Source organism: Leiobunum rupestre, chromosome 7 (genome assembly GCF_980474605.1).
Source record: "Leiobunum rupestre chromosome 7, qqLeiRupe1.1.hap1, whole genome shotgun sequence".
NCBI lineage: Eukaryota > Metazoa > Arthropoda > Arachnida > Opiliones > Sclerosomatidae > Leiobunum > Leiobunum rupestre.
In genome coordinates this window covers 53,585,723-53,611,259 of record NC_143390.1, presented here as the reverse complement: position 1 = coordinate 53,611,259, position 25,537 = coordinate 53,585,723, and the positions used below count along the sequence as shown (strand labels likewise).

The 25,537-nt window shown below is 37.3% G+C and overlaps 3 protein-coding genes across 5 annotated transcripts; all 3 read left to right on the top strand.

Moving 5' to 3' along the window:
- Positions 1-25,132, top strand: LOC149937446 (uncharacterized). The gene is made up of 7 exons (XM_090153061.1): positions 1-32; positions 3,536-3,570; positions 21,613-21,728; positions 22,538-22,639; positions 24,354-24,449; positions 24,872-24,979; positions 25,039-25,132. The coding sequence occupies exons 3-7, from the start codon at positions 21,651-21,653 to the stop codon at positions 25,075-25,077; spliced, it is 423 nt and encodes a 140-aa protein (XP_090009187.1). The 5' UTR covers positions 1-32; positions 3,536-3,570; positions 21,613-21,650; the 3' UTR covers positions 25,078-25,132.
- On the top strand, positions 139-3,467 carry LOC149937448 (uncharacterized). The gene is made up of 2 exons (XM_090153056.1): positions 139-276; positions 1,905-3,467. The coding sequence occupies exons 1-2, from the start codon at positions 273-275 to the stop codon at positions 2,981-2,983; spliced, it is 1,083 nt and encodes a 360-aa protein (XP_090009182.1). The 5' UTR covers positions 139-272; the 3' UTR covers positions 2,984-3,467.
- On the top strand, positions 5,408-7,917 carry LOC149937447 (uncharacterized). 3 transcript variants are annotated; one of them, XM_090153058.1, is made up of 2 exons: positions 5,408-5,683; positions 6,463-7,917. In XM_090153058.1, exon 2 carries the CDS (start codon positions 6,776-6,778, stop codon positions 7,754-7,756), a length of 981 nt encoding a protein of 326 aa, XP_090009184.1. In that variant the 5' UTR covers positions 5,408-5,683; positions 6,463-6,775; the 3' UTR covers positions 7,757-7,917. The 3 variants fall into 3 exon arrangements, with proteins under 3 accessions (XP_090009184.1, XP_090009183.1, XP_090009186.1); XM_090153057.1 differs by having other exon boundaries at positions 5,408-5,698; XM_090153060.1 differs by having other exon boundaries at positions 5,415-5,445.
- Positions 25,133-25,537: the final 405 nt, after the last annotated feature.

The following is a 25,537-nucleotide window of genomic DNA, read 5'->3' as shown; positions in this document are numbered from 1 at the left end:
TCTGCTTTATTCGACGGTTATCACGATATAGGGTAAGCTATTAATTATAGATCTGTTCTTAATATTTTAATTACTTTAAAGACCAATTTCATTGCTTAAATAGTTTAGAAGAAATTAAAGCGCAGCTTTTAACAAAATTACTATTTCAAATGTAATTATTATTTCAATAAACTTGGGTACTCTTTGTTAAATATTTTCATCCATTTTCAAGAATATGCCCTACAATTATTATGACTTTAATATTTACGATTCAAGGACTTTAATGGTTCGAAATGTGTAAATGGAAACGAATACTAATTTTTACTTCAATTATTTTAGACGAGTGTATGATGATCTTGATGGGTAACAATCCACAAAGTTGTATCGCAGTTTTTCGTATATTTCTAACGTTTCTAGTACAGTAGAATACGTGAAGACAAAATGTTTTGTATAATATAACCAAAACTGTAGTTTATATTGAATATATTGTTTTAATTGATGGGTTCCTCACCCCATACAACCAGTCCATGGCGCTCCGCCCTCTTGAAGCCCGGCCATCAAGCGATATATAATACCGGTAGAGGTTACTGAAATACAGAATTTCCGCATGTCAGGAAATATGAAAAATTGGCCTGACATATCAGGGAATTTTAAAAATTTGTAAAAGGCCAGGGAATTTTAAAAAAATGTTAAACTTTGGGAAATTTTAAGTGAAAGGCCAGGGAATTTTAATAATTTGTTAAACGTCAGGTAAGGCCAGGGAATTTAAAACAATTGTGAAACGTCAGGGAATTTCAAAAAAATTGTGAAACGTCAGGGAAAAGCCAAGGAATTAAAAAAAATTGTGAAACGTTAGGAAATTTTAATAATTTGTTAAACGTAAATGAATTTTAAGAATTTTTAAAAAGTCGGGGAGTTTAATTTATCTTCAAACTTTTATGAAAGTAATTTTACTATAGTTCTCTGATAATTGTGTGTTGTAATTCCAACGTTTCAATAAAGTTATTAGTTAAAACATAACCTGAAAAGAACTAAAATATAAGTTGAATTAAATTAGTTAACTTCTGATAAAAGTGAAATATGAAATTAAAAGGGTTAGGGGATTTGTATCTGAAAATATTGTATCAACGCTGAAATAGAGACTATGGTAAAGTACTAACAAGTCGGGTACCCGAGATGTTTATCGCCTTTGTTCACAGCCGAGGCTTAAATAGACCATCATGTTACTTGGAAATTTCCAAAGTGAAAAGTTACAATGGGCTTTCGTTTATACGCCGGCAACCGAAAACGTTTTTGAGAAAAACTATATTTGAAATGTACTGCAATTGCACACAAATATTAAACTTTTTATCCATCTGATTACGGTATCGTCATATTTCCAAAAATCAATCAAGGTAGAGCCAGTCAAAAACTACAATTTTATGATTGGAACAAGTGTGTTAGCATCACGTTAATCAGCAGAACCATGAATAACTTGGTTCTTTCTCACTCGATTTCACCTAGAAGCTATTTCTGTTATACTCTATTACCTTTTTGATATATTTGCTCATCTTTTTCGCAGCACCACTAAATTCTGGGTATTTTAGCGGTGACTTCTAACAAAATTAGAATTTGGTAAATACTAAAAAGTAATTTGCGACGAATAGCTTTGCTCAAAAGTAATAATAATATTTAAATGAACAACTTTTCAAAAAAAATTACTATTCATTTCAACTGAAAACGTTTAACGCCATTAAAGTCCTTGAAATTTATTTTTTTCGAAACGCGCTCAGTTGGTCAAAATCAACATCACCAGATAATAAATGGAAAGAGTATTCAGAAGAAAAGTATGGTAGAACTGAAGCTTCACAGCGAAAATGGGAAATTCTAACTGAAGACACGGCTACACGCTTTTTCTAATTACAACAAAATACATTTGTTTTTAGCGCGTCACGGAATAATAGAACACGCGAATATGCAGTCCGGTGGGAGACCATACAAATGTGCTCAATGCACATTTGCCAGTTCAAACACAATTCTTTTAATAGAACACGTTAGTACGCATTCTGATGAGCGACCGTTCAAATGTGATCAATGTACATTCGCCACATCGTGGAAGAAATCTTTGAAAAAACACGAGGTTACTCATTCCGGTGAAAGACCGTTCAAATGTGATCAATGTACATACACATGTTCAAGGAAGTTTGATTTGAAAAAACACGAGACCACGCATTCCACAGAGAGACCGTACAAATGTGGTAAATGCGCATATACCAGTTCAAGGAAGGATGTTTTGAAAGAACACGAGAGTACGCATGTTGGTGGAAAACCGTACAAATGTGGTCAATGTACATTCGCCAGTTCAAGGAAGTTTGATTTAAAAAGACACGAGACTACACATTCCGGTGAGGGACCGTACAAATGTGATCAATGCACATATTCCAGTTCAAGGAAGATGCATTTGATAGAACACGTGAGTACGCATTCCGGTGAGAGACCGTATAAATGTGATCAATGTACATTCGCCAGCTCATGGAAGAATGCTTTGAAAGAACACGTAAGTACGCATTCCGGTGAAAGACCGTACAAGTGTAGACAATGCACATATTCCAGTTCAAGGAAGCGAGACTTGAAAATACACGAAAGTACGCATTCCGGCGAGAAACCGTACAAATGTGCTCAATGCGCATACGCCAGTTCGTGGAAGAATGCTTTGAAAGAGCACGAGAGTACGCATTCCGGTGAGAGACCGTACAAATGTGCTCAATGCTCCTACGCGAGTTCAAGGAAGTTTGATTTAAAAAAACACGAGAGTAAGCATTCCGGTGAGTGTTCCGCTGAACACGATAGTCAAGAAGAAAATATCGACGCATCAATAGCCCTACACGTTCTCAAAAGGGAATTGTCAGAAGAAGAACTTAGCCACGAGGATACCGCATTATCTATCAAAGATGAACTCTTGGACCACTTAATCAAAGCTGAGCCTTTGGACTACTTAATCAAACACGAACCTTTGGACTACTGAATAAAATATAAACTCATTAACTATTTAATCTTTGAACTATTCAATCAAGGTGAACCAATGAACTACTTAATAAAACGTAGAAGATAGACGTAGATATTAAAAAAAAAACTAAAGAAACACTTTTTATAACAAATAAACCCAAAGAAACTGTGTATTCGTTATATTTTGGTAATTTCGTAGAAAAGGCTCCACCGATCGAGATAGTGGTTTCAGTTTTATCCTAACTTTTCACTTTTATCGAACCCAGATAAAAACCCGGCAATAGTTTATGTGTAACCAATTAACATTTTTCGTCTTTCGGAGAATTAATTTGGGAGATTTGTTCCCTCCGGTTTACTTGGAAGTCCCTATTCTACTGCTAGTTCTACAATTTAAATGGAAAAGTGATTTACTAAACATTCTGCAATTCTACTAATTTGACTTCCTAAAACAAATTCGTACTTTTCAGTACGTTTCGTGTTCTAATTTTAATTTATTTAAATGTCCTTACTTTGTTTAAAGCTTACATTATTTTATTGTAAATGTGGTATTAAAATGTTGAATTTATTCTAGATACTATGTACACATTGTTTATTCCATTTTTAAACGTGAGTACACAACATATTCAAAGTTATAGTTGTATTTCAACTTCATGCTCATATCCAGTAACAAAGCTAGTTCAATAGGTGGTTCTACAAAAGATTTTCGCTATAGAGGCTCATGGGAATTCAGTATGTTTGAGCAAGGCATCGTCTGCTAAGATCCGGCTGCTGATACTAAGGCCCGCGTATAGACAATTTTAGTTTTAAATATTAACAGCGTTACAAATAGATAAATAAAGGCTAGGGTTGTATTAAAAATATCGTTTTATGAGTTATGTATATTATAAGGTAGTCTGGTTTTAGTTATTTTTTAGTTACTAACCTTGAAAGAGAAATACTCAGCAAAAATAAATAATCGTCTATAGCAGTTAGAACTTTCACTTTACTGTTAAACTAAACGACAGGTAAGCCTTGTCTTAAATAGCGGACGACACTAAATTATCGGCCAACTTCGAGATTTCATTTTGACCGTAGTGACGCAAACTTACTGAAAACACGTGACCACCGATCTTTTGTAAAAACACCTATTAAAGGGAGGCGAAAATAAATTTATTGTCGCGCCTATGGCAAATTCCAGTAGAAATCTAACGTCCAATCGACCGCTATTACATTACAGTCTACAGGGAGGGTGATGAAAAAAAACGGTTTTTGGGGGATGAAATTTCTGCGGTAGAGGGTTGTCTGTACGATAATGGCGGCGCCCAGTAAACGTTTCTAAAAAGAGTGTATAGGTTTCCACAGGACGGACTAAAGACAATGTTTTGGTGCCTGTCACTTGTTCTTGGGAAAATCTTTGGTGCCAAAGGTTTTATTATAAAACATTTGGGTAGGTCTATAGTCCATTTTTACATACATTCCTACACCAGATTGGTTGATATTTGAGCATGCGCAGAGACCTTTTTTGACCGTCGCCGATAAATAAATATCTGTGGTAGACCTAAATCACCATCCCTGTTGCAGCACGTGGTGCCATCTATGTACACTTTACGTTATATTTCAGAAATAAAAGCTTGACAAAATGCTCGTTTTAGCCAGATTTAGGCCTTTTTTCACATTTAATAATAGTAGACGCCAGATCATCATCATAATAATAATAATAATCAGCTAGGCACCACGTTAGGCATCGAAACTTCGGAAGAGCATGGCGCCACCTAGACTCGTTTCGGTAGCGAGTAAATAATACCGCGGCCAACTTTGATGGCACGCTGTTCGCACTTACATCGACCGATTGAAGCCAATTTTTTGGAGATCACATGGCAATCAGAAAGCTCTCAGAATTGGAATCTAGGGTACGGAGTTCTATATTATCCTCAGTTACGCTATGTTGCATTCTTTCATGGCGCATTATTTACGGCGGTCATTTTTACGACTATTTTCCCTCGTCGAGTCGTCATGAAAAATTGGAAATTTCTACTACGTTCTTAACTGTCGAACCACATTTTTTGGGTTTTTCTCCCAGAAGCCGTTGAGATACATCTTGTATCAATTTGGTCTATGTTGAGTGGAATGCTGGATTTTCCGGCTAAGCCGTAGAGGTACCGAGATTAACTATTTAATTCGTGTTTCTCGCTTTTATTTCATAGGTAAAGTATTCCACACTTTTTTTTCAGTTTATGATAACCTCTAACGATAATTTATAATTCCGTGTCTTTTAGTTTCGACCAAAATACCAATTGGTCTAGTCGCGTGTTCTACTTAGCAGTAAACTATCAATTTGCCGAAATTTTGAAATTTAAGAGTACTATGGTTTGACATGAAGTTAGCCGCGGCTAATATTCGTTTACCTACCCGCTTATTTCTTATTGTTTGCGTTAAGTTATTTATATTGACACGTTTATGTAATTCGTAAACTTAATGCTGGTCAATTAATTTACGAGCTTGGTAATTTTTATCAACATTTATCAATAACTTCCTCTAAGCCTTTTATCACTTTCGCATATTATGCAATTTCCCTCACGCTACGTTACGTGAGCCGTGCCGCAGACAAGTGACCATAAATCTCCATAAACCTTGACTAGTGACCACTAGTCTAACTCGACTTTCAGTGCCTTTGGCGCTTTGTTAGTTAAGCAAAGCTCACGACGGAAAAACGCCTTTTGGATTAAATTAATGTTTTTGGGTATGCTCTTTTAGGGTAATGTATCTACTTCATTAAAAAGTTAAATTTATTTTTAAAATATAATTATCTTGGGCTACCCCTTTTTAAAAGGTTACTACTTTAAATATAAACTCGAAATCAATGTTACCTGAGACTAAAGCCACGCTGTTTTAGTACACGCGTGTGACGTTTTTCCTCCCCCTACTCGTGCCCGGGGTAATTTCATCGTCCCTACATAGTCATTCTCCTAAAGTAAAATAAATTCATGTATATTAAGTGGCTTTGACATTTTCGGCGCTGCTTAGTGGTTTGTAGTGGCGATAATCCCTAAAATTATCGTGGTATTCTGTTGGATATATATTCCCTTTAATGTAAAAGCTAATGCAGAGGTGATTTTATGGCTAGGCGCACAAGGCGCGTGCCTTGGTCCCAGCAACTATAAAGGGCGCCATTTTCATAGTACAAGTTACAGTGATTTCGAGAACGGAAAAATTCAGGGCTCATTAATATTCTAACATCTTATAGTAAAAAATAGCTACCACTATAAGGGCCATCTCGACCTTGAAAATGGTGATCTTCAAAATAAATCGATACGAAAGTCGGTGAGTGAAAATTCCTTTCCCACTATCTGGTGAAGACTCATTTTCAAAAGGGAAAAATAATTTTAACCCACTGAATTTTGGAATCGACCAATTGGAGATAAGTACGAAAAACGAATTTTCGTGGTATGAATGGTGTAGTGGTTCCGGCTATCCCAAAGGTTTTGCAGGTGACGCAATGATTATCTGATATAATTTTAGGAATATATTGTGGACGTCGACTATGTCTGACGCGACTTTGAAGAACGCGGAAGGGGACCTGGCTGTCGAGGAACCGGCGCTGCCCAGCTCTCACCGAAACGAAGTTAGTCCGAAGAAACGATTCACTTGTAAGAATTGCCGTTACGCGAGTGATAAAAAAAGCAATTTAACAAGGCACGAGAAAGTACACTTGTCGTTCAGTGAGAAATGACACGAATGTTCAAAGTGTAAGTACGTATCCCAGCAACTCTCAGATTTAAAACGACACGAAGCGACTCACACGATATTCGGTCACTGTAACGGCGTTTTCAAAATGAAAAAACGTTTGAAAAATCACGAACGTTTTCACACTGAAGATAATTTAGTCAGATTGGTGACGGACAAACGTCACAAATGTTCGATGTGTAAGTACGCCACCAACAAACTGTCGAATTTTAAACGACACGAAATCACTCATTCGGAGGACAGGCCTTTTAAATGCGCCCGATGTAACAGCGCCTTCAAAAGACAGTGTCATTTGAGAGATCACCAGCGGCTGCACGGTGAACTGAAGCAGTTTCAATGCGCGCATTGTGGCCGTGGCTTTCACTCGAAATCTAATTTGAATAAACACAAGCGAGTGCACTTCCCCGAGGATTCGGTTAAACTCCCGCAATATGACTCTGCATTTAGGCAAAAGTATGATTTGATTTGGCCTCAACGAATACAACATTTGAATCCGCGTTATCAACGAACGCTTCGGGTCTCGCGACCTTTCGTCTGCTCTTGTAATTTGGGCTTTACAGATCGGGACGAATTGAGCCTTCACCTTCAGAGCCATTCGAGTGACGCTACATACGTGTGCGACCAATGTAATTACTCTACTAAACGGAAAAGGAAATTATACGCCCATAAAAGGAGGCATTCGGCTCGTGATATATCTCTACAAGCAACTTACGATCCAACCATTCACCAACTTCCGGATGTTTCAGTAAGAGTTCGAAGACTGACTGACGATCAGATTTCTTGGTACACACGCGTCCCAAATGTCGAAATGATTCATCCAAAAAATATGAATTCTGGTGACGGAAATGGCCCAAACTCGGAATTTATAACACCATTGATAGAATTTGATAACAGAAATCCCATCTCCCCAACAGAACCCAGTTGTGACTACAGTCCTTTCTTGATTAAACAGGAATTTGTTCTTAAACATAACGAGTTGGATGTTGGTAATCACAATGTGGTTAAGACGGAATACGACGCCGTCATCATTAAAAATGAAGCAATCAGTCAAATTATTGAACATTCTTAGGCAAGGTTAGGACTTATATTTAATGCTCAGGCGATGTCAGTAGTGTTAGCAAGTCGATAGCGACATTATGACACTAAACGTTTCTATGTGTAAAAATAAATAAACACAATCAGGAGTATTACTACAGTCGTTACATTGCGGTTTTATTTTTCCAATATAATACCAGATATACATGAACCGAAATTATCAGCGACCTATCTCAGTAACGTTGGATTCATTTCCCCCCCCCCCTTAAAAAGACGAGTTTTGGTAATCCCCCTTAACGGAATTTCATTCCGCCCTCCAAGTCTCGAAGAGCTTTGGAGTACGCCGCCTGGCGTTTCTAGTGGTAAAATTTTAATAAACACAGACTAAGAAATTTACTTCGCAAAGTATTTTTTACAGTAAGTGTCGCAAACACACCAATTTTACATAAGTCGAATTTTTTTAATTAAATAGTCACCATGTAATATGTTTCTAATGAACAAGCCTAAACTAAAACATAAATGGGTGGGATGTAAGCAGCGCCGTAACCAGCCTTAAAATTTGAGTAGGGCACTAGTAGGGCACTGTTTTCAGTGGCGTAGTATGAGCGAGCGAGGCGCTCCGCAATGTATATTTTTAAATAGACCTTTCCTAATGTTCGTTACGGGGAAGGAAAACTGTTTTTGCAAGGATATTTTAGATCAACGTTATATATATTACTCCTTGTTTTTACCCTCGCTCGATTCTTGAGCTCGGTATGTCGTCTGCTGCCGAGTGTAAGTATTTACAAAACAGGGCGGATTAAAATTAATCCCAGTAATTTTAATAAATTTGTTATATCAAATGTTTAAAGTATAAAATATTTCGTTTACTTCACTAGTCATAATAGGAGGGGATTTAAATATTTAAAATAACGAAAAATTTTACATGGTTTCGATGATGTTTAACAATTATGTTTATAGTCTTGTGAACTAAGGCTTAACATTTCATTGACAGCCACAGTAGTGTATCGGGTTAAGATTAATTGTTGTTTATCATAAAATATTAGCTAATAAATACATTAACAATACTTTCACAGAGTTGATATAAGTATTGCAATAATAATTCATTCAATTAGTATCAAAAATAAATTAAAATCAGTTTGAATTCCGAAGTCACTAAGCCTAACCCGAGCTCCGCGTAAAATGTTTCGGGAAATTTTTACCGGAAAATGCAAAAAGTACAGCCAACTTTTTGTTTAGTTTGAGCGAAATTGGTGGTGGGTGACGTAGAAAAAACAATGAAAGCACGTAGAAAAAATTGATGGAAAGGCCTATTGATGAAAATTATAATGTTTTAACTGTCATCCAATGTGCGATGGGCAGTCAATCAGAGACTGTAACCAAAGCTGAACGGGCTCGTCTCACACTAAGAGCCCGAGCTCGATTTGAGACTGAGCCCAAGCTTTATTAAGAAAATGATTCGAGCCCGAGAAGAGACCAAAACGTTTTGTTCATTTAATGTGAGACCGAGATGAGACCATTTTAATATAGCGTATTTTTGTGATCTCGAGATGAGACCATTCAAATATAGTAAATTGCTGTGAGCCTGAGCAGAGTAATATTATAAAGTCCAACTGATACCATATTTTTGTAACGAGCCCGATATGAGACCTTCTAATTTTTAAGAGACGCTTATGTGGCCGTTTTTCCACGATTATGTTTCCCTTGGCCACTAGGGAGTGCTGCGGCGCATAGCAACACGTGCCGTAACCGTACCACTTTTGTTCTCTCCGATACGACCAACTTTGATTACGTGCTGTTTGCGCTATAGTTTGGCGTGACATTTTATAGCTAAAGCTCGAACAGCGCGTGAGCACAGTTGGCCGTGTGAAGAGAGCTCTGGCCTACAGGGTTAATTCGGAGTTTACGTAAAAGACGCTTCAATAAATCATCCTCCCGGGAAATCACCTAGAAGGAATATTTCGGAATATTTCTGAGAGCCAGGACCTGCAAGTCACTGTTTATATAGTGCTTGTTAAAAAAAATTGACACTTTTTACCTTTACAAGCCACAAGCGTTCCCCATGGCGTTATATTTTAACCCGTTAGCTTTTTCGACTTAATAAGGCTTGGCAAAAACACGACGTTCTGTTTACAGGTGAAAACTTTCCATTATTTCCAGAAGCACTATATAAACAAAAACCTTGCGGGTCCTGGCTCTCGGAAATATATCTTCTTGGCGATTTCCTAGGAGGATGATTTATTTAAGCGCCTATTGGCTATTTCGGATAACGTGACTTAGCCCAGTCGTTTTCTGATTGGTCCAAAGTAGTATACCTTCTGGTATTTTCGAAGATTGTTGTAGTGAAGAGAGTACCAAGCCTGGTCGCCCGGTGGTTTCGTTTGACTTCCTATTTTTCATATTGATAAATAAATCATAAGAATTAAAAGAGATATTAAGAGACTGGAATGAGAACCGCGAGTTATGCAAATTCTTATTAACTTGACTGATACGAGCCCTTGTTAGTAACAGAAATAAGTATGAGCCCGATACAAAGCACTAATGTTTATGGAGAGGAATGAGTTCGAGACGAGCTCTTGTGTTTGGGAGAAAATAATATGAAACCGAGACGAGCTCTCGTGTTTAAAAAAATTCATGAGTTCGAGACGAGCTCTCGTAGTTAAGAAAAAACTATGATCCCGAGACGAGCTCTCGTAGTTAGGGAAAAAAAACTATGAGTCCGAGACGAGTTCTCGTAGTTAGGAAAAAAACTATGAGCCCAAGACGAGCTCTTGTAGTTAGGTAAATATCTATGGGCCCGAGACGAGCTCTCGTATTTCGGAAAACAAACTTATGAGCCCGAGACGAGCTCTCGTGTTTTTGGGGAAATTCTTATGAGACCGAGACGAGACTAAGGCCAAACAAAACGTTTGGTGACACTGAGCGCGAGACCAAGTCTTAGTGTGCAGCTATGCCTGTAACGAGTGACGGGCGCCCCGTTTGTATTAGATTTACTGCAAGTTCATAATATTAACTTTTCGAGTGGGGTAGGTACACACCGTTTAACTCACACGATAGAAATATCTTTGTATATCAGGTGTAATGACGAAGAGAGATATATAGACTATGGAAAATTTTAGTTTATATTTTTTTATATAATTTTATTTGTTTATATTAATAATTATAATAATAAATAAAAGAAAAAAAGAAAAAGAAAAATGCGTACAACTGAAAAACTTTAATGATCTCCAAAATATCTGGGTAGGGCACTTTCCTCAGATTTCAATTTCATCTCAAAATTCTAGGTAGGGCACTTCAAATTCCAGGTAGGGCACGGCCCGTGTGGCACCCCCCCCCTGGTTACGGCCCTGGATGTAAGTTAGTTAAAATCTCTGTAAAAACACAAGAAAAGCCAAAGGAATTGACAATATTGTCAATACCTGTTAAACCTTGGAACAAAAGCACAGTGGCCACTCAGTGCTATCTAATTATTTACAACATAAGCTAGAATCACGATGGTGCTACAATCAGCCAGCAACGTCCATTTCTTTGGTATGGTATGGTCTCTCCTCCAAGCCAAGGTATGGTAAGCCTCAGTTTGCAGACGGCGTTTCACGCGATTTTGGTTATTAAGATATCGCTTTGTCCCTCACTAGATGGCAAACGAATCTACCCGTGATACCTCGGGTTTTTATTTTCCTCTCTCGCGGATTCGCGGGCGGGCCGAAATTTGTAAATGCTTCAGTTTTAACCCTCCTCGGTCTCTATGGCAAAATGCTCCCAAAGAAAAAGCGCTCGCTGATAATTTTGGTTCATGTATTTCTGATAATACCAGAATCTTTTTACGGACAGGTCAGCGCACGCACTGGGTTTTTTGTGCTTAGTCAATTTCAGACCGGGAACAATAAAATTATTTTATGGTACCCAACCTTTGGCCTTGTTATTTATTTCTAATAATATCCTTATATATATATATATATATATATGAATGAAATTAAACCAATACGTGCCCCTTAAATAAATATATTTTGGTTTCCCCAAACGTTGTTTGTCTATTTTACCTCTTCACTGAAATACTAAGCCTTTCATATTTTTTGACGACTTTGCTTCATTAGATAAAATTGAAGAATTAGTTGTTTTCATGACGCGTATGACGAAATCATTGATGTGGTGGATAGTTCTTAGCTGGAGTCTTTCTGATGTCTTTGAAACTCCCTCTAAACCTATCGGCGAAGTGCCTTGTAGTCTCACTAATGTATATAGTGTATACATTCGGCTTTTTGACAACTCTAGCGAAATATATTTATTTGCAAATGTTGTGTCGCTTAGTTTACTCCAAACGCGAATTTTGTATTGTCGATTGTCCTACTTTCCCGAAAAATATTCTCTTGTTAATAATTGAAATTTTGGAAGTAGATTGACGGCAAGGTTCTTACAAGCGGCACATATGTTACGGGTAGTTCTACAAACGTTTTGCGCCGTAATTGTGGTTTTCCTCAGTTTATTAACGTTCATTTATTTCTGTTTCCATGTTTATTTACTACTAAAACTTAATGCATGTAATTTAATCAACAATTTCATGAGTTTCTGTCCGTATTTATGAGTTATTTTCGATGATCCACATCAGCCTCCACCAGGGCTTTATTCCGCGGTATTTCATTCGAATTTCAAAATAAAGTGGGACTCGGTACGAGCGTAATAAAATGTTTGAGTAAACTAAACTTTATGAAAGTACCTGTACCTAGCCGTTAATTCCATATAATGTGTTTTTAAATATTTAAAGTCTACCCGAACTCAAAAATTAAAATCTAATATTGTATTAGATTACGTATGTTTGTAAACACTCAAAATTTCATAAAGAAATAGAAAATGTGAATTTTAGCAGACAAACTTCCGCTTTCAATTGACCCGGAGACACGAAATCTTGAATGTATGACGTAGAAGAAGCCAAACAAAATATATTTTACTCAAACCGCCAAATTGCCAAGATCATGATTACGTATGGCAACGTTTGGCTACACCCTAGAAATTAAAAAGCCAAATTTCCAGAACAAGTTATGTCGCGTTGTACGATGTAAACACACTAAACATTAAGAAATAGAGGGCTCTGATTACCGTATCATGGTTTTAAATACCAGTGGATGAAACTATCTTTACCTCATCTCTATGAAAGAAACATTTCTACCAGGGAATAATTATTTTACGGTTGGCGCGGCTGTAGCCTAAATGAGTACATTAGCGACACGAATTAAATCTTATTTACATTCGAGCCAAATTATCTAGCATCTGTGACCTCAGTGATGCTATAAATTAAGTCAGGCGCACTTTTAAAAACGGAATTAATTTCTATAGAAGGTGCTATAAGGAGATGCACCGAGAAAATAGGAGACAATGCAGGTAGACTTTAAAATAACGGTTCTAACAAATCTTTTAAAGATATCATAGAAGAAATATAACCCAAGGAGAACATATTTTTTTCCTCGAGACAGTATGGAATTTTAGAACTGTTGTAAATGTTAAAACTTTTAAAAATATCCTTGGAGATTTGTTTACTCTGACGAAGACCTTCGGGTTGGAAAGCTCAGTACGTTCCTGCGGAACTTTTATACCGGTATAGGCGCTTCAATAAATGCCGCTCTCATTTTCTTTCCTCCTATACGCGCATGCGCGAGTAACAGAATAAAATAGTCACATGTTCTTGTTAGTTGTATTTGTACGTTGATAGCGCTCGCTCATTTTTAAGAGGCGGTTGCGAAATTGAACGAGCTCTTTCATATTGAAATACTAACAAGGAGACATCCCGAAGTGTAACCCACCGATTTTGTTCAAACTCGGGGGATTGGTAGACCTTCATGTATCATGAAAAATCCTAAAGGGAATTTATTCAATGGTCAACCGTTTTGCCATGGCAACGAAAAATGTTTTTGACAACAACAAATGGAAATTTTCCCATTGAAAATAACATGGGATTCTGACCGATTCCTAGGCCCCCCCCTTGTGAAAAATTTTAACAAATTTCAAAATTTCGAAAATGCCAATAAAAGAAAAAATAAATAAAAATTGACAATAAAAACATCAAAATTGATCAACTGTTGATCAATTTGAGTTCAAAATCCCATGTTATTTTCAATGGGAAAATTTTATATTTTGTATTGTCAAAAACATTTTTCGTTGCCATGGCAAAACGGTTGCCCATTGAATAAATTCCCTTTAGGATTTTTCATCATACATGAACGTCTACCAATCCCCCGAGTTTGAACAAAATCGGTGGGTTACACTTCGGGATGTCTCCTTGTAAGTGAGCACGCTTTAAAATATAACTCATTTACAAGAACGTACTGGCTCTCTGAATTATTACTTCTAGGCAAATAGTTGAAACGGCTCAATTTAAGCGCCTATTAAGTCAGCTAGGCTAATCAGCTAAGCTAATACCCAAGGCACCAAACTAGGCCTAAGTCATCAAGCGACTTTTGAAGCCTTTTAATTCAGGTGGCCGGGTTACACTGCGTAGGAGGGTGGTGGCAAGCCCTACATGCCACGTGATCGAGCCAACAGCTCCCTACACTAACTATTACCGTTAACCTCTTCTATCATTTTTATAAAAAAATTCAATAACTGGTGAGACGTAGAATTGACTTAGTACCCAAAAGCGAGAAATTACGCAACTTAAATTATATTATATTTACGTATTAAAACAATAGAATATAAATTCTGTGAATAGTGACCCTCACTGTTCACACTTTCCAGAAGGCAGTTGACGATTGGGATGATCCCGTCCTGCAAAGTAAATCGGAGGACATTAAACGGTTCCAATGTAACGAATGCAATTACTCCTCTGATAAATTAAATGAGCAATTTATGGAGAAAAGGAAGTGCACGTGTCACTGAAAGACAACAGACTGGGTTTTTTGTGCTTAGTCAATTTCAGACCGGGAACAATAAAATTATTTTATGGTACCCAACCTTTGGCCTTGTTATTTATTTCTAATAATATCCTTATATATATATATATATATATATGAATGAAATTAAACCAATACGTGCCCCTTAAATAAATATATTTTGGTTTCCCCAAACGTTGTTTGTCTATTTTACCTCTTCACTGAAATACTAAGCCTTTCATATTTTTTGACGACTTTGCTTCATTAGATAAAATTGAAGAATTAGTTGTTTTCATGACGCGTATGACGAAATCATTGATGTGGTGAATAGTTCTTAGCTGGAGTCTTTCTGATGTCTTTGAAACTCCCTCTAAACCTATCGGCGAAGTGCCTTGTAGTCTCACTAATGTATATAGTGTATACATTCGGCTTTTTGACAACTCTAGCGAAATATATTTATTTGCAAATGTTGTGTCGCTTAGTTTACTCCAAACGCGAATTTTGTATTGTCGATTGTCCTACTTTCCCGAAAAATATTCTCTTGTTAATAATTGAAATTTTGGAAGTAGATTGACGGCAAGGTTCTTACAAGCGGCACATATGTTACGGGTAGTTCTACAAACGTTTTGCGCCGTAATTGTGGTTTTCCTCAGTTTATTAACGTTCATTTATTTCTGTTTCCATGTTTATTTACTACTAAAACTTAATGCATGTAATTTAATCAACAATTTCATGAGTTTCTGTCCGTATTTATGAGTTATTTTCGATGATCCACATCAGCCTCCACCAGGGCTTTATTCCGCGGTATTTCATTCGAATTTCAAAATAAAGTGGGACTCGGTACGAGCGTAATAAAATGTTTGAGTAAACTAAACTTTATGAAAGTACCTGTACCTAGCCGTTAATTCCATATAATGTGTTTTTAAATATTTAAAGTCTACCCGAACTCAAAAATTAAAATCTAATATTGTATTAGATTACGTATGTTTGTAAACACTCAAAATTTCATAAAGAAATAGAAAATGTGAATTTTAGCAGACAAACTTCCGCTTTCAATTGACCCGGAGACACGAAATCTTGAATGTATGACGTAGAAGAAGCCAAACAAAATATATTTTACTCAAACCGCCAAATTGCCAAGATCATGATTACGTATGGCAACGTTTGGCTACACCCTAGAAATTAAAAAGCCAAATTTCCAGAACAAGTTATGTCGCGTTGTACGATGTAAACACACTAAACATTAAGAAATAGAGGGCTCTGATTACCGTATCATGGTTTTAAATACCAGTGGATGAAACTATCTTTACCTCATCTCTATGAAAGAAACATTTCTACCAGGGAATAATTATTTTACGGTTGGCGCGGCTGTAGCCTAAATGAGTACATTAGCGACACGAATTAAATCTTATTTACATTCGAGCCAAATTATCTAGCATCTGTGACCTCAGTGATGCTATAAATTAAGTCAGGCGCACTTTTAAAAACGGAATTAATTTCTATAGAAGGTGCTATAAGGAGATGCACCGAGAAAATAGGAGACAATGCAGGTAGACTTTAAAATAACGGTTCTAACAAATCTTTTAAAGATATCATAGAAGAAATATAACCCAAGGAGAACATATTTTTTTCCTCGAGACAGTATGGAATTTTAGAACTGTTGTAAATGTTAAAACTTTTAAAAATATCCTTGGAGATTTGTTTACTCTGACGAAGACCTTCGGGTTGGAAAGCTCAGTACGTTCCTGCGGAACTTTTATACCGGTATAGGCGCTTCAATAAATGCCGCTCTCATTTTCTTTCCTCCTATACGCGCATGCGCGAGTAACAGAATAAAATAGTCACATGTTCTTGTTAGTTGTATTTGTACGTTGATAGCGCTCGCTCATTTTTAAGAGGCGGTTGCGAAATTGAACGAGCTCTTTCATATTGAAATACTAACAAGGAGACATCCCGAAGTGTAACCCACCGATTTTGTTCAAACTCGGGGGATTGGTAGACCTTCATGTATCATGAAAAATCCTAAAGGGAATTTATTCAATGGTCAACCGTTTTGCCATGGCAACGAAAAATGTTTTTGACAACAACAAATGGAAATTTTCCCATTGAAAATAACATGGGATTCTGACCGATTCCTAGGCCCCCCCCTTGTGAAAAATTTTAACAAATTTCAAAATTTCGAAAATGCCAATAAAAGAAAAAATAAATAAAAATTGACAATAAAAACATCAAAATTGATCAACTGTTGATCAATTTGAGTTCAAAATCCCATGTTATTTTCAATGGGAAAATTTTATATTTTGTATTGTCAAAAACATTTTTCGTTGCCATGGCAAAACGGTTGCCCATTGAATAAATTCCCTTTAGGATTTTTCATCATACATGAACGTCTACCAATCCCCCGAGTTTGAACAAAATCGGTGGGTTACACTTCGGGATGTCTCCTTGTAAGTGAGCACGCTTTAAAATATAACTCATTTACAAGAACGTACTGGCTCTCTGAATTATTACTTCTAGGCAAATAGTTGAAACGGCTCAATTTAAGCGCCTATTAAGTCAGCTAGGCTAATCAGCTAAGCTAATACCCAAGGCACCAAACTAGGCCTAAGTCATCAAGCGACTTTTGAAGCCTTTTAATTCAGGTGGCCGGGTTACACTGCGTAGGAGGGTGGTGGCAAGCCCTACATGCCACGTGATCGAGCCAACAGCTCCCTACACTAACTATTACCGTTAACCTCTTCTATCATTTTTATAAAAAAATTCAATAACTGGTGAGACGTAGAATTGACTTAGTACCCAAAAGCGAGAAATTACGCAACTTAAATTATATTATATTTACGTATTAAAACAATAGAATATAAATTCTGTGAATAGTGACCCTCACTGTTCACACTTTCCAGAAGGCAGTTGACGATTGGGATGATCCCGTCCTGCAAAGTAAATCGGAGGACATTAAACGGTTCCAATGTAACGAATGCAATTACTCCTCTGATAAATTAAATGAGCAATTTATGGAGAAAAGGAAGTGCACGTGTCACTGAAAGACAACAGACATAAGTGTCCCAAGTGCTAGTTCGCTTCCAACGATCTCTCAGATTTAAGACGACAGGAGGAAGTTCACTCGGATGAGACACCTTTCAAATGCCGACAATGTAAAAGTGCCTTCAAAAGGAAGGAACACTTGAAAGAACACCAAGCGCTTCACTTAGATTGGAAACCGTTTCATTGTCCGAAATGCGGCGGCGGCTTCCATACTAAGTCCAATTTGAAGAGCCACGGTCGGCAGATGCACTTTCCCCAAAGCGTTTCAAATATCCTCAATGTGACAGCACTTAGGCAAAAACGTCATTTGACTTCTCGTAAAAAAATACATTCGGCTGAGCGACATTTCGCCTGCGCCACTGGCAATTCCCGCTTTAAGGATCGACACCAGTTGACCCGTCACCTCAAACCCATTCCAGTGACAAGTCATACGTCTGGGATCAGTGTGATTACGCCAGCAATCGGAAAGATAGTTTAGAAGCGCGTAAAAAAGGCATCCTGCTCTCCCAAAAAGTTTCGCTGATCAGATTTCTAGGTACACAAGCGAACCAAATGTCGAAATGGTTGCTACGAAATCGGACATAATCCGCATTTTTAACATATTACGGAAATCCGAGCCCAACTGAATGAAATCAACCGATTCAAGTTGCAGCTACAGTCCGTTCTGGATTAAAAAGGAATCACTTCTTAAGCAAGGCGATTTGAAGGTTCACAATTCGCGACCCAAAAATATCGCTACGCCCCCATTAGTTCGCTGCTTCTGAGAAACTAGCGCCGTTACGCCACCTAGACTCGTTTCGGTCGCGAATAGAAGAAAAAATAATTTGCATGTCCAATTTGAATCAAACTCGGCCGTGATAATAAAAAATGAACCGATTTACATTTCGAAGAGCGGGAACATTCTTATTTATTATCTTATATTTCAAATATTATCTTCAGTTAATCCCAGAACGTATTCGATACTTGTTGAGAATGAATATATTGCGACTATTTTTGCGCTTCTTCCAATAAACCTCACTGTCTGCCTGTATTCTCCTCCCATTTAAAGCAAATGAAATCGACCCGCTATCTAATTGGTTCCCTAAAACGTAGGCTTCGACAATTCGACTTTAAAAATAAATTCTAAAAGTTCCATTAAATAAAATTTTTAGAATTTCTTTTAGAAATTTTACTTGTTCTTTCAAAACAGTTTCGTATCTTTTACGGCCATTTTGGGGGCTGGGGCGAAATTTTGGCGCGAAACTACGATTCATGAACCGCATTTTCTGCAGATTTTAAGCAAACTTAAAATTTTTGAGTTCCCGGCGGCGGGAAGTCCAAAGTGTAGCCTTGACACATTACAATTTCGAAATATCATATTAATTTAGAACTATGCATCTAGAAATATAAAAAAATGGAGTTTGTAAGATTTCAGGGATTGATGAAACTCTAATAATATCTTTGTCAGCTAAAATATTAGTATAAGCCCGAAATAAACCTAATTTAAACATAATTAATTACATAATGATAATTAGCATTTATATACAAAAAGGGGGTATTAACTTAATTTTCAACAGCATTAGTTCACTGTCCGTGACCGAGGGGACATTATAGAACAATAATCAGCTAGGCTAATGATAACCAAGGCACCACCATAGGCCTAAGTCATCCAGCGACTTTTAAAGCCAAAATGAAGGGGTGCTCCGTCGTGCATTAACACATTCGTTGTCTTACTGCTACTACGTCACTTCACATAGCTATCAATAATTATAAATTACCGACACACTTATGGAAATTATTTAAATATTAATGGTGGTACCATTACAGCCAGGCTCGGAAGAGAAAATAATTTTCCTCAAATATCTTGGGAGGTTATATTACCTATTAGAACAATTTGGGTTTGATAGTTTGAATGTCCATTGTAAGAGAATTCTTTGTTATAACGCGATGGAGCTTCGTATTTTCATAAAGGTTAGTTTAGTTCCAAAATATTAGGCTCGTACCGAGTCCTACTTTGTTTCAAATGAAATATTCCAATTCTTTGTTAGCTGCTGGCGGTGCTCTTCGTGAAACTTTCACTGAAGAGCATTGTGTTGGACACTGCGACAAGAAAGGATTTTAATATTTCCGAAAGTTACGGAACCTTGAAGGGTATGCGAAATTGACATGACTGTTCAATAGACAATTTAACATACTGTCAACAACAGCTGTAGAGATGGCAAAGTGACACTTGATAATTTTTTTCATGAAGGTAGTTTTCGTAATCGTTTTAAATCATTATTTAACTGCTGTTCGCGTATTCTTGTATCATACATAAGTTAAGCTTAATAGCTAGCCGCTGAAATGAAAACCATTTCGAAAATTCTCCTGGTTGGCATATACCTAATGGGAATTGGTAGGTACCTTCTTTTTATTACGGTATCTCAATTATGATATTTAGTTAACGGCCTCAGCATTGCTGAGATCAAGGGTGGGGGGTTAAGTTACAGTAAAATAAGGGTTCATTACTTGGCAAATTATAAAAGAACAAAGATACGCGGAGTAGAAAAGGAGCCCTAAACACCTTTTTAATTTAATTTAAGAATGTTTATAATCGCGGGACTCAATAGTGAAAGCTTGGCGAAACCCAGAGATAATTGTTACTGTAGCGAGGGTAAGACGTATGTAATGTAATTGCAACCAATACGTTCTACGTCACTATACCACACGCGCTACACATTCGTAACTGTTGGTCCACCATAAGCTTAAGGATATCATGGTGACTATAGGGCCGTCGTGGAATCTTCTAAAATAGACCCATAATAGACGAGGCTTAAGTGAGGGGGGGGGGGGGGGAGTAATGGCGAAGCTTCATCAAATTCGTCGAAATTTTAATTTCACCAATCAATAATGTAAGTTTGTCAACCCTGGGCTAAGTTGTTGGGGGCAGCTCCCTTGCTCCCTGCTCCCTGGTTTCTTACACGTACGTACTTCATTATTTGTTAAACATTTATTTTAATTGAAGTCGTTTAAAAATATCCAAGGCGTGGCGTTTCAGATTATGGTCGGGTATATTTGATTTATTTGATTTGCTAAATTGAAACGATTGAGTAAATCGTTTCCCTACCAGACGTAGTTCTTAAAAATTAGGAGACCAATTTTTGCCGGCACAATTTTCTCGTGATATCCAACTTGATGAAAATCAACTCATGAAATTTAGTTAATACATGACGTCACATGACCCGCGAACTTTGAAGCCTTTGACACGTTTTATCCTTAGTATTTAATATGGCTAAATTGCTATTATTGAAATAGCAAATAACACCTATTGTTTTTATCTAATTTTGGCAGACTAAAACTCAATTCTAAATTTCATACAGGTTAATATAGCCCAGAGAAAAGCAGATGAAAATTATAAAAAAAAACCAACAACAATTGTGGCACTTGTACTATTACGACCCAACAAAATGGAATTTAAGCGCTTTTATTTTTTGGTGGAAAGGTATGAACCGTCCAGAGTGGGGTGTCGGAGTGGTTAGCACTTTCACCTCGCAGCAAGAGGAGCTAGGTTCGATCCCAGCTTGTGGCACTGGGTGAAAACTCGGAACAACCCCTACTGCGTTGAGTTTGCAAGTTCTCTCCCCACTGGTTTAAGGGGTTTTCCTCCGAGATCTTCGGTTTCCCCTTCCATAAAACTTGTTGAGGTTAACGGTAATAGTTAGTGTAGGGAGCTGTTGGCTCGCGTGGCATGAAGGGCTTGCCACCACCCTCCTAGGCAGTGTAACCCGGCCACCTGAATTAATGGCTTTAAAAGTCGCTTGATGACTTAGGCCTAAGGTGGTGCCTTGGGTATTAGCCTAGCTGATGATTATAATTCAAGTGAAGCCGAGATAAATTTTTTGTTCTGAGTATCCAACAGGTGAAGTTTAATGACCGGGCCCAATGCAATTTATTATTAACAATTATATTATTAACGTTTTATGATTGGTATATAAACGAGCGCTTCTCTCAAAGTATATTGAATTTCAAGGTTGTTCAACGCTGGCAGTACAGCAGCTAACCAAGGCTATGCTCGGTCAAGCCAATGACAAAGACGACGACACAATTTGCACAGAGCTTTTGGGAGACAACGCCAAAGCGATAAAGGTAGGTCATGCTGTAGTATACGTTTTCAGAAAATAATTTTAATTAATTTAATTAATAACAAAATATGCTCACAAATAGACGCTTCAATAAAACCTCTTCCAGGAAATCGCCAAGAAGTATATTTCCGAGAACCAGGACCTGAAAGTTACTGTTTATATAGTGCTTGTGGAAATAATTGAAACTTTTAACCTGCAGGGTATGCAACAAGACTGTTTCCTTTTAACTAGGTAGCTTTTTTTGGCATATTAAGGCTTAACAAAAACACGACGTTCTGTTTATAGGTGAAAATTTTACATAATTTCAGCTTGCAGATTCCGGTTCTTGGATATATTACTTGGCGATTTTCTTGAAGATGTTTTATTTAAGCGCCTAATGCGTACTGAGAAACAAACATTTAGAGCGAAGCCTTTAGAGGTTCAATTTTAATGGTTTTGTTTACAGTAGATAGCATAAATTTAAACGGCGGGTAGAAAATAATTATTAATTGAATAAAATACTATTAAATAAATAAAAAAGTAATTAATTAATTGGATTTTATACCTGTTTAAAGGGCCACGCAAGTCATGAAGCAGGTGGGAATCGTAACTTGTAGATAAAACTGTATCTGTGCATGAGCCAATCCCCCTTTCACTCCCCCCCTACCTCAAATCCAGGCGTTCTCTTGCTCTCAGCCCCCCCCCCACCCCCAACCTTTCCGTTCCCCCACCATTGGCGCATGCGCAGATGCTGTTTTTATCTACAAGATATGATACATTTAACCCCCCTTCATCACGACTTGCGTTTCCCTTTAAATGGGAATCGATCTCTAGGAAAATCCACCGACTTGTTACATTAGATGCCTGACCTCAAAACCTACACGATCGTACAAATACATCCGCCCATACGGATCTAAATGCGGGGCTGATTCAAAGGTAAGATTAAATATGACATTTAACCTCCATCTCCGGATTTCCGGACCGTTCTTGGAAGCGGTTCCGAGCAGGCACACTGTAACCATACATAACCAAGTATTTTTTGAAGGTCCACATTATCGTTAGGAAAATTTTGAGTGAATTTGAGGTAGTACCACCCCTTTCGTCAAGTGACTAATATAATTTCTCGATTCCCAAAAACACGTGATTCTGTAGCCTCCCCGTCAAAATTCAAATGATCCATTACCCTTTTAAGTTAATACTTGAGAAGAAAAAACACGCCCCTTCGATTTCCCTCGTGTTATCTTTCGGCATTCCGGTTCTATTTCAGGCTCTTGCTCACAGTATAGGCGGTGATTATCTACCAGGAATAACAAAAATCTGTTATACTTAAGGCACCACCTTAGGCCCAAGTCATCGAGTGCCTTTTAATGCCTTTCAACAGGTGGCCAGGTTACAATACGTAGGAGGGTGGTGGCTAGCCGTTCAAGCCAAGCGAGCCAACAGCTCCCTACACTAACTATTACCTTTAACCTCAATAAGTTTTTATGGAAAGGGAAACCGAATAGCTCGGAGGAAAACCCCTTAAACCAGTGGGAAGAGAACTTGCAAACTCAACGCAGAAGGAGTTGTTCCGAGGGGAGGGCAGGCGGGGAATCCGCCCCGGGCGCCGACGGTCAGAGGGGTGCCAAAGAGGCACCCAAAGTATTAAAACGGATATTGTATTAGATATTACACTCATTATTGTTGAAAATTAAAAAGTTGAATTGTGAATGTGGCATTTTCTGCCATTCGGTAGTTAGTTTTACGGGCGTTTGAAGAAAGATAAAAAATATCGTTTTTTTTAGATATTAAACTACAATAATTGTTCCGGGTTTTCGAGGAAGCTTATTTTTGATTAACCATTTAGTTATTTTTAAAAGTTCTCGAACATGACTAAAGGCTTAAATTAGCGATATTTGTCAATTTTACGGACAGTTTTGTGAGAGAATGCTATAATATAGTAGGTTAAAATTGATTTTATTTTGTTAAATGTAATAACAATTATCTGTTTGTCATACTTCGTAATTTAAGTCTGACCGGGCGAAGGGGGGGTAAGCCTGATAATAGGTATATAATGGGTAGCCGGGGGGGGGGGGGCGCAAATTTGGGAGTTTTGCCCTGGGCGCCAAATATCCTCGCTACGCCACTAGTTCCGAGTTTTTACCAGTGCCACAAGCTGTAATCGAACCCGGCTCCTCTTACTCACGAGTAAGTCTATGGAGATGGGAGATGCTGTGGACTTGGGGTAGCGTTGCCAGTCAGAATTGGTGTTACAAAGACCTTTAAGACCAAACAGTGAAAAAAATGGAAATCCTTCAGGCTTTATTATATCTCATAATTTTGAAAACGCTCGTTTCTAACTTGAATAATATAGTTGAAATAGTAAATAGTAAGTAATATACTCCTTTTCAACTAAGGGTTGAAAAGAAGCGAGTGAGCTCGAAAAGCTTCCCCAATATTATCTTCTAATAAAGTTTATTTTAAACCATGAAGTATCTGTCTCTATAGTATATTACTAACTATTTACTAGTTTAAATTAACCATGGTTAAATTTTGGGTTTATGATAGTTGAAATAACTCGATACTTTCTGAATACATTCATTTTCGACTTAACTTATAGTCAAAATGTCGATGAACTGATATGGGGAATTATATGTTACATTTGTCGTAGGACGTGTGTTTTGGATACTTATGTCTGGCGAACGATCAGGACGCACTGGACGCTTGTAATGAAGATCAGGATACAGATTTCAATTACGGTAAAAAGGTCAGTACTTTCAGATTTGAAAATCCAGAAATAGTTCAATAGTTTAATTTTTAAAATTATAAAAATGAAAACAGATTTTTTAAGCTTTTTTTGCGTTGAAAAAACGCGTCAATAGGGATGTAGGGGGGGCAGGTTAGTATCTAGTGTTACACCGGGGAGAAAAGATAACGACAGACAACTCTGTCCTTTTTTTTGAAAATTGGCTGGTAGCACTGCTCAAATTATTCCATCCGCGAGATAACGAGATGGTGCTATGAATTTTTCTTGCTTTCTCAGTTTTTCAAATTATAAATAATAGTCATAGTCACTAAACTTGAAACACTGGCGATGCCACGCTTGTTTTCGTGTATCGTTAGTCGAAGTGTAGCACTAGACGCTGGCCCGCGTAGAAATTGCTTTACCCAATTACCAACTGCTTCCAGTATTATTCTTGCCAAGCCATGTGCAGAAAATTCGATGATTATTGGAGTTACTATCAATCATACATGCTAATAAATATGAGAGAGGGCCTGTCATGTCCGTACTACTCGGTAGGTATTATTGAACATTTATCCGAAGTGCATTCAATTATGACACGTATTCTTAATAGAGCGTTGGAACTTGCAGAAGTGGAAAATGTGTCTTGTAAACGAATATGTAAAACGTGTTTAATTTTCAAATAAATGATATTTTTAAGAGTGATAGATTTATGATGTAGTCAAACCCTTATATGTAACGTATTCTACATAGTATTTGTATGTTGTTTATGAACTTCACTTTACAACGTCTTTGTACGTACACCGCTCTAAAGCCAGGGTCACACTAGAGCTTAAAACCCAGTTTATGTCGGTTTGAAAGCCAGTTTAGACCACCGACGATAATTCGTGGTTCACACGTGCGAAATCGCTTCACCCCGGCTCGCTTATAGCCAAGGCTTAACGTCATTTGAAATTATGACCAGAATTTTGAAAATAATAAAATTTATGCCAAAACAATTAGTTAATAATGTTTACTTTACATACAGTAATAATATTTGACGTTATTTAAAATTTTAATTCCCATTGTTTTTGAAAATACGAGCAATTTTATTTCCCCGCCTTGTCGTTTTG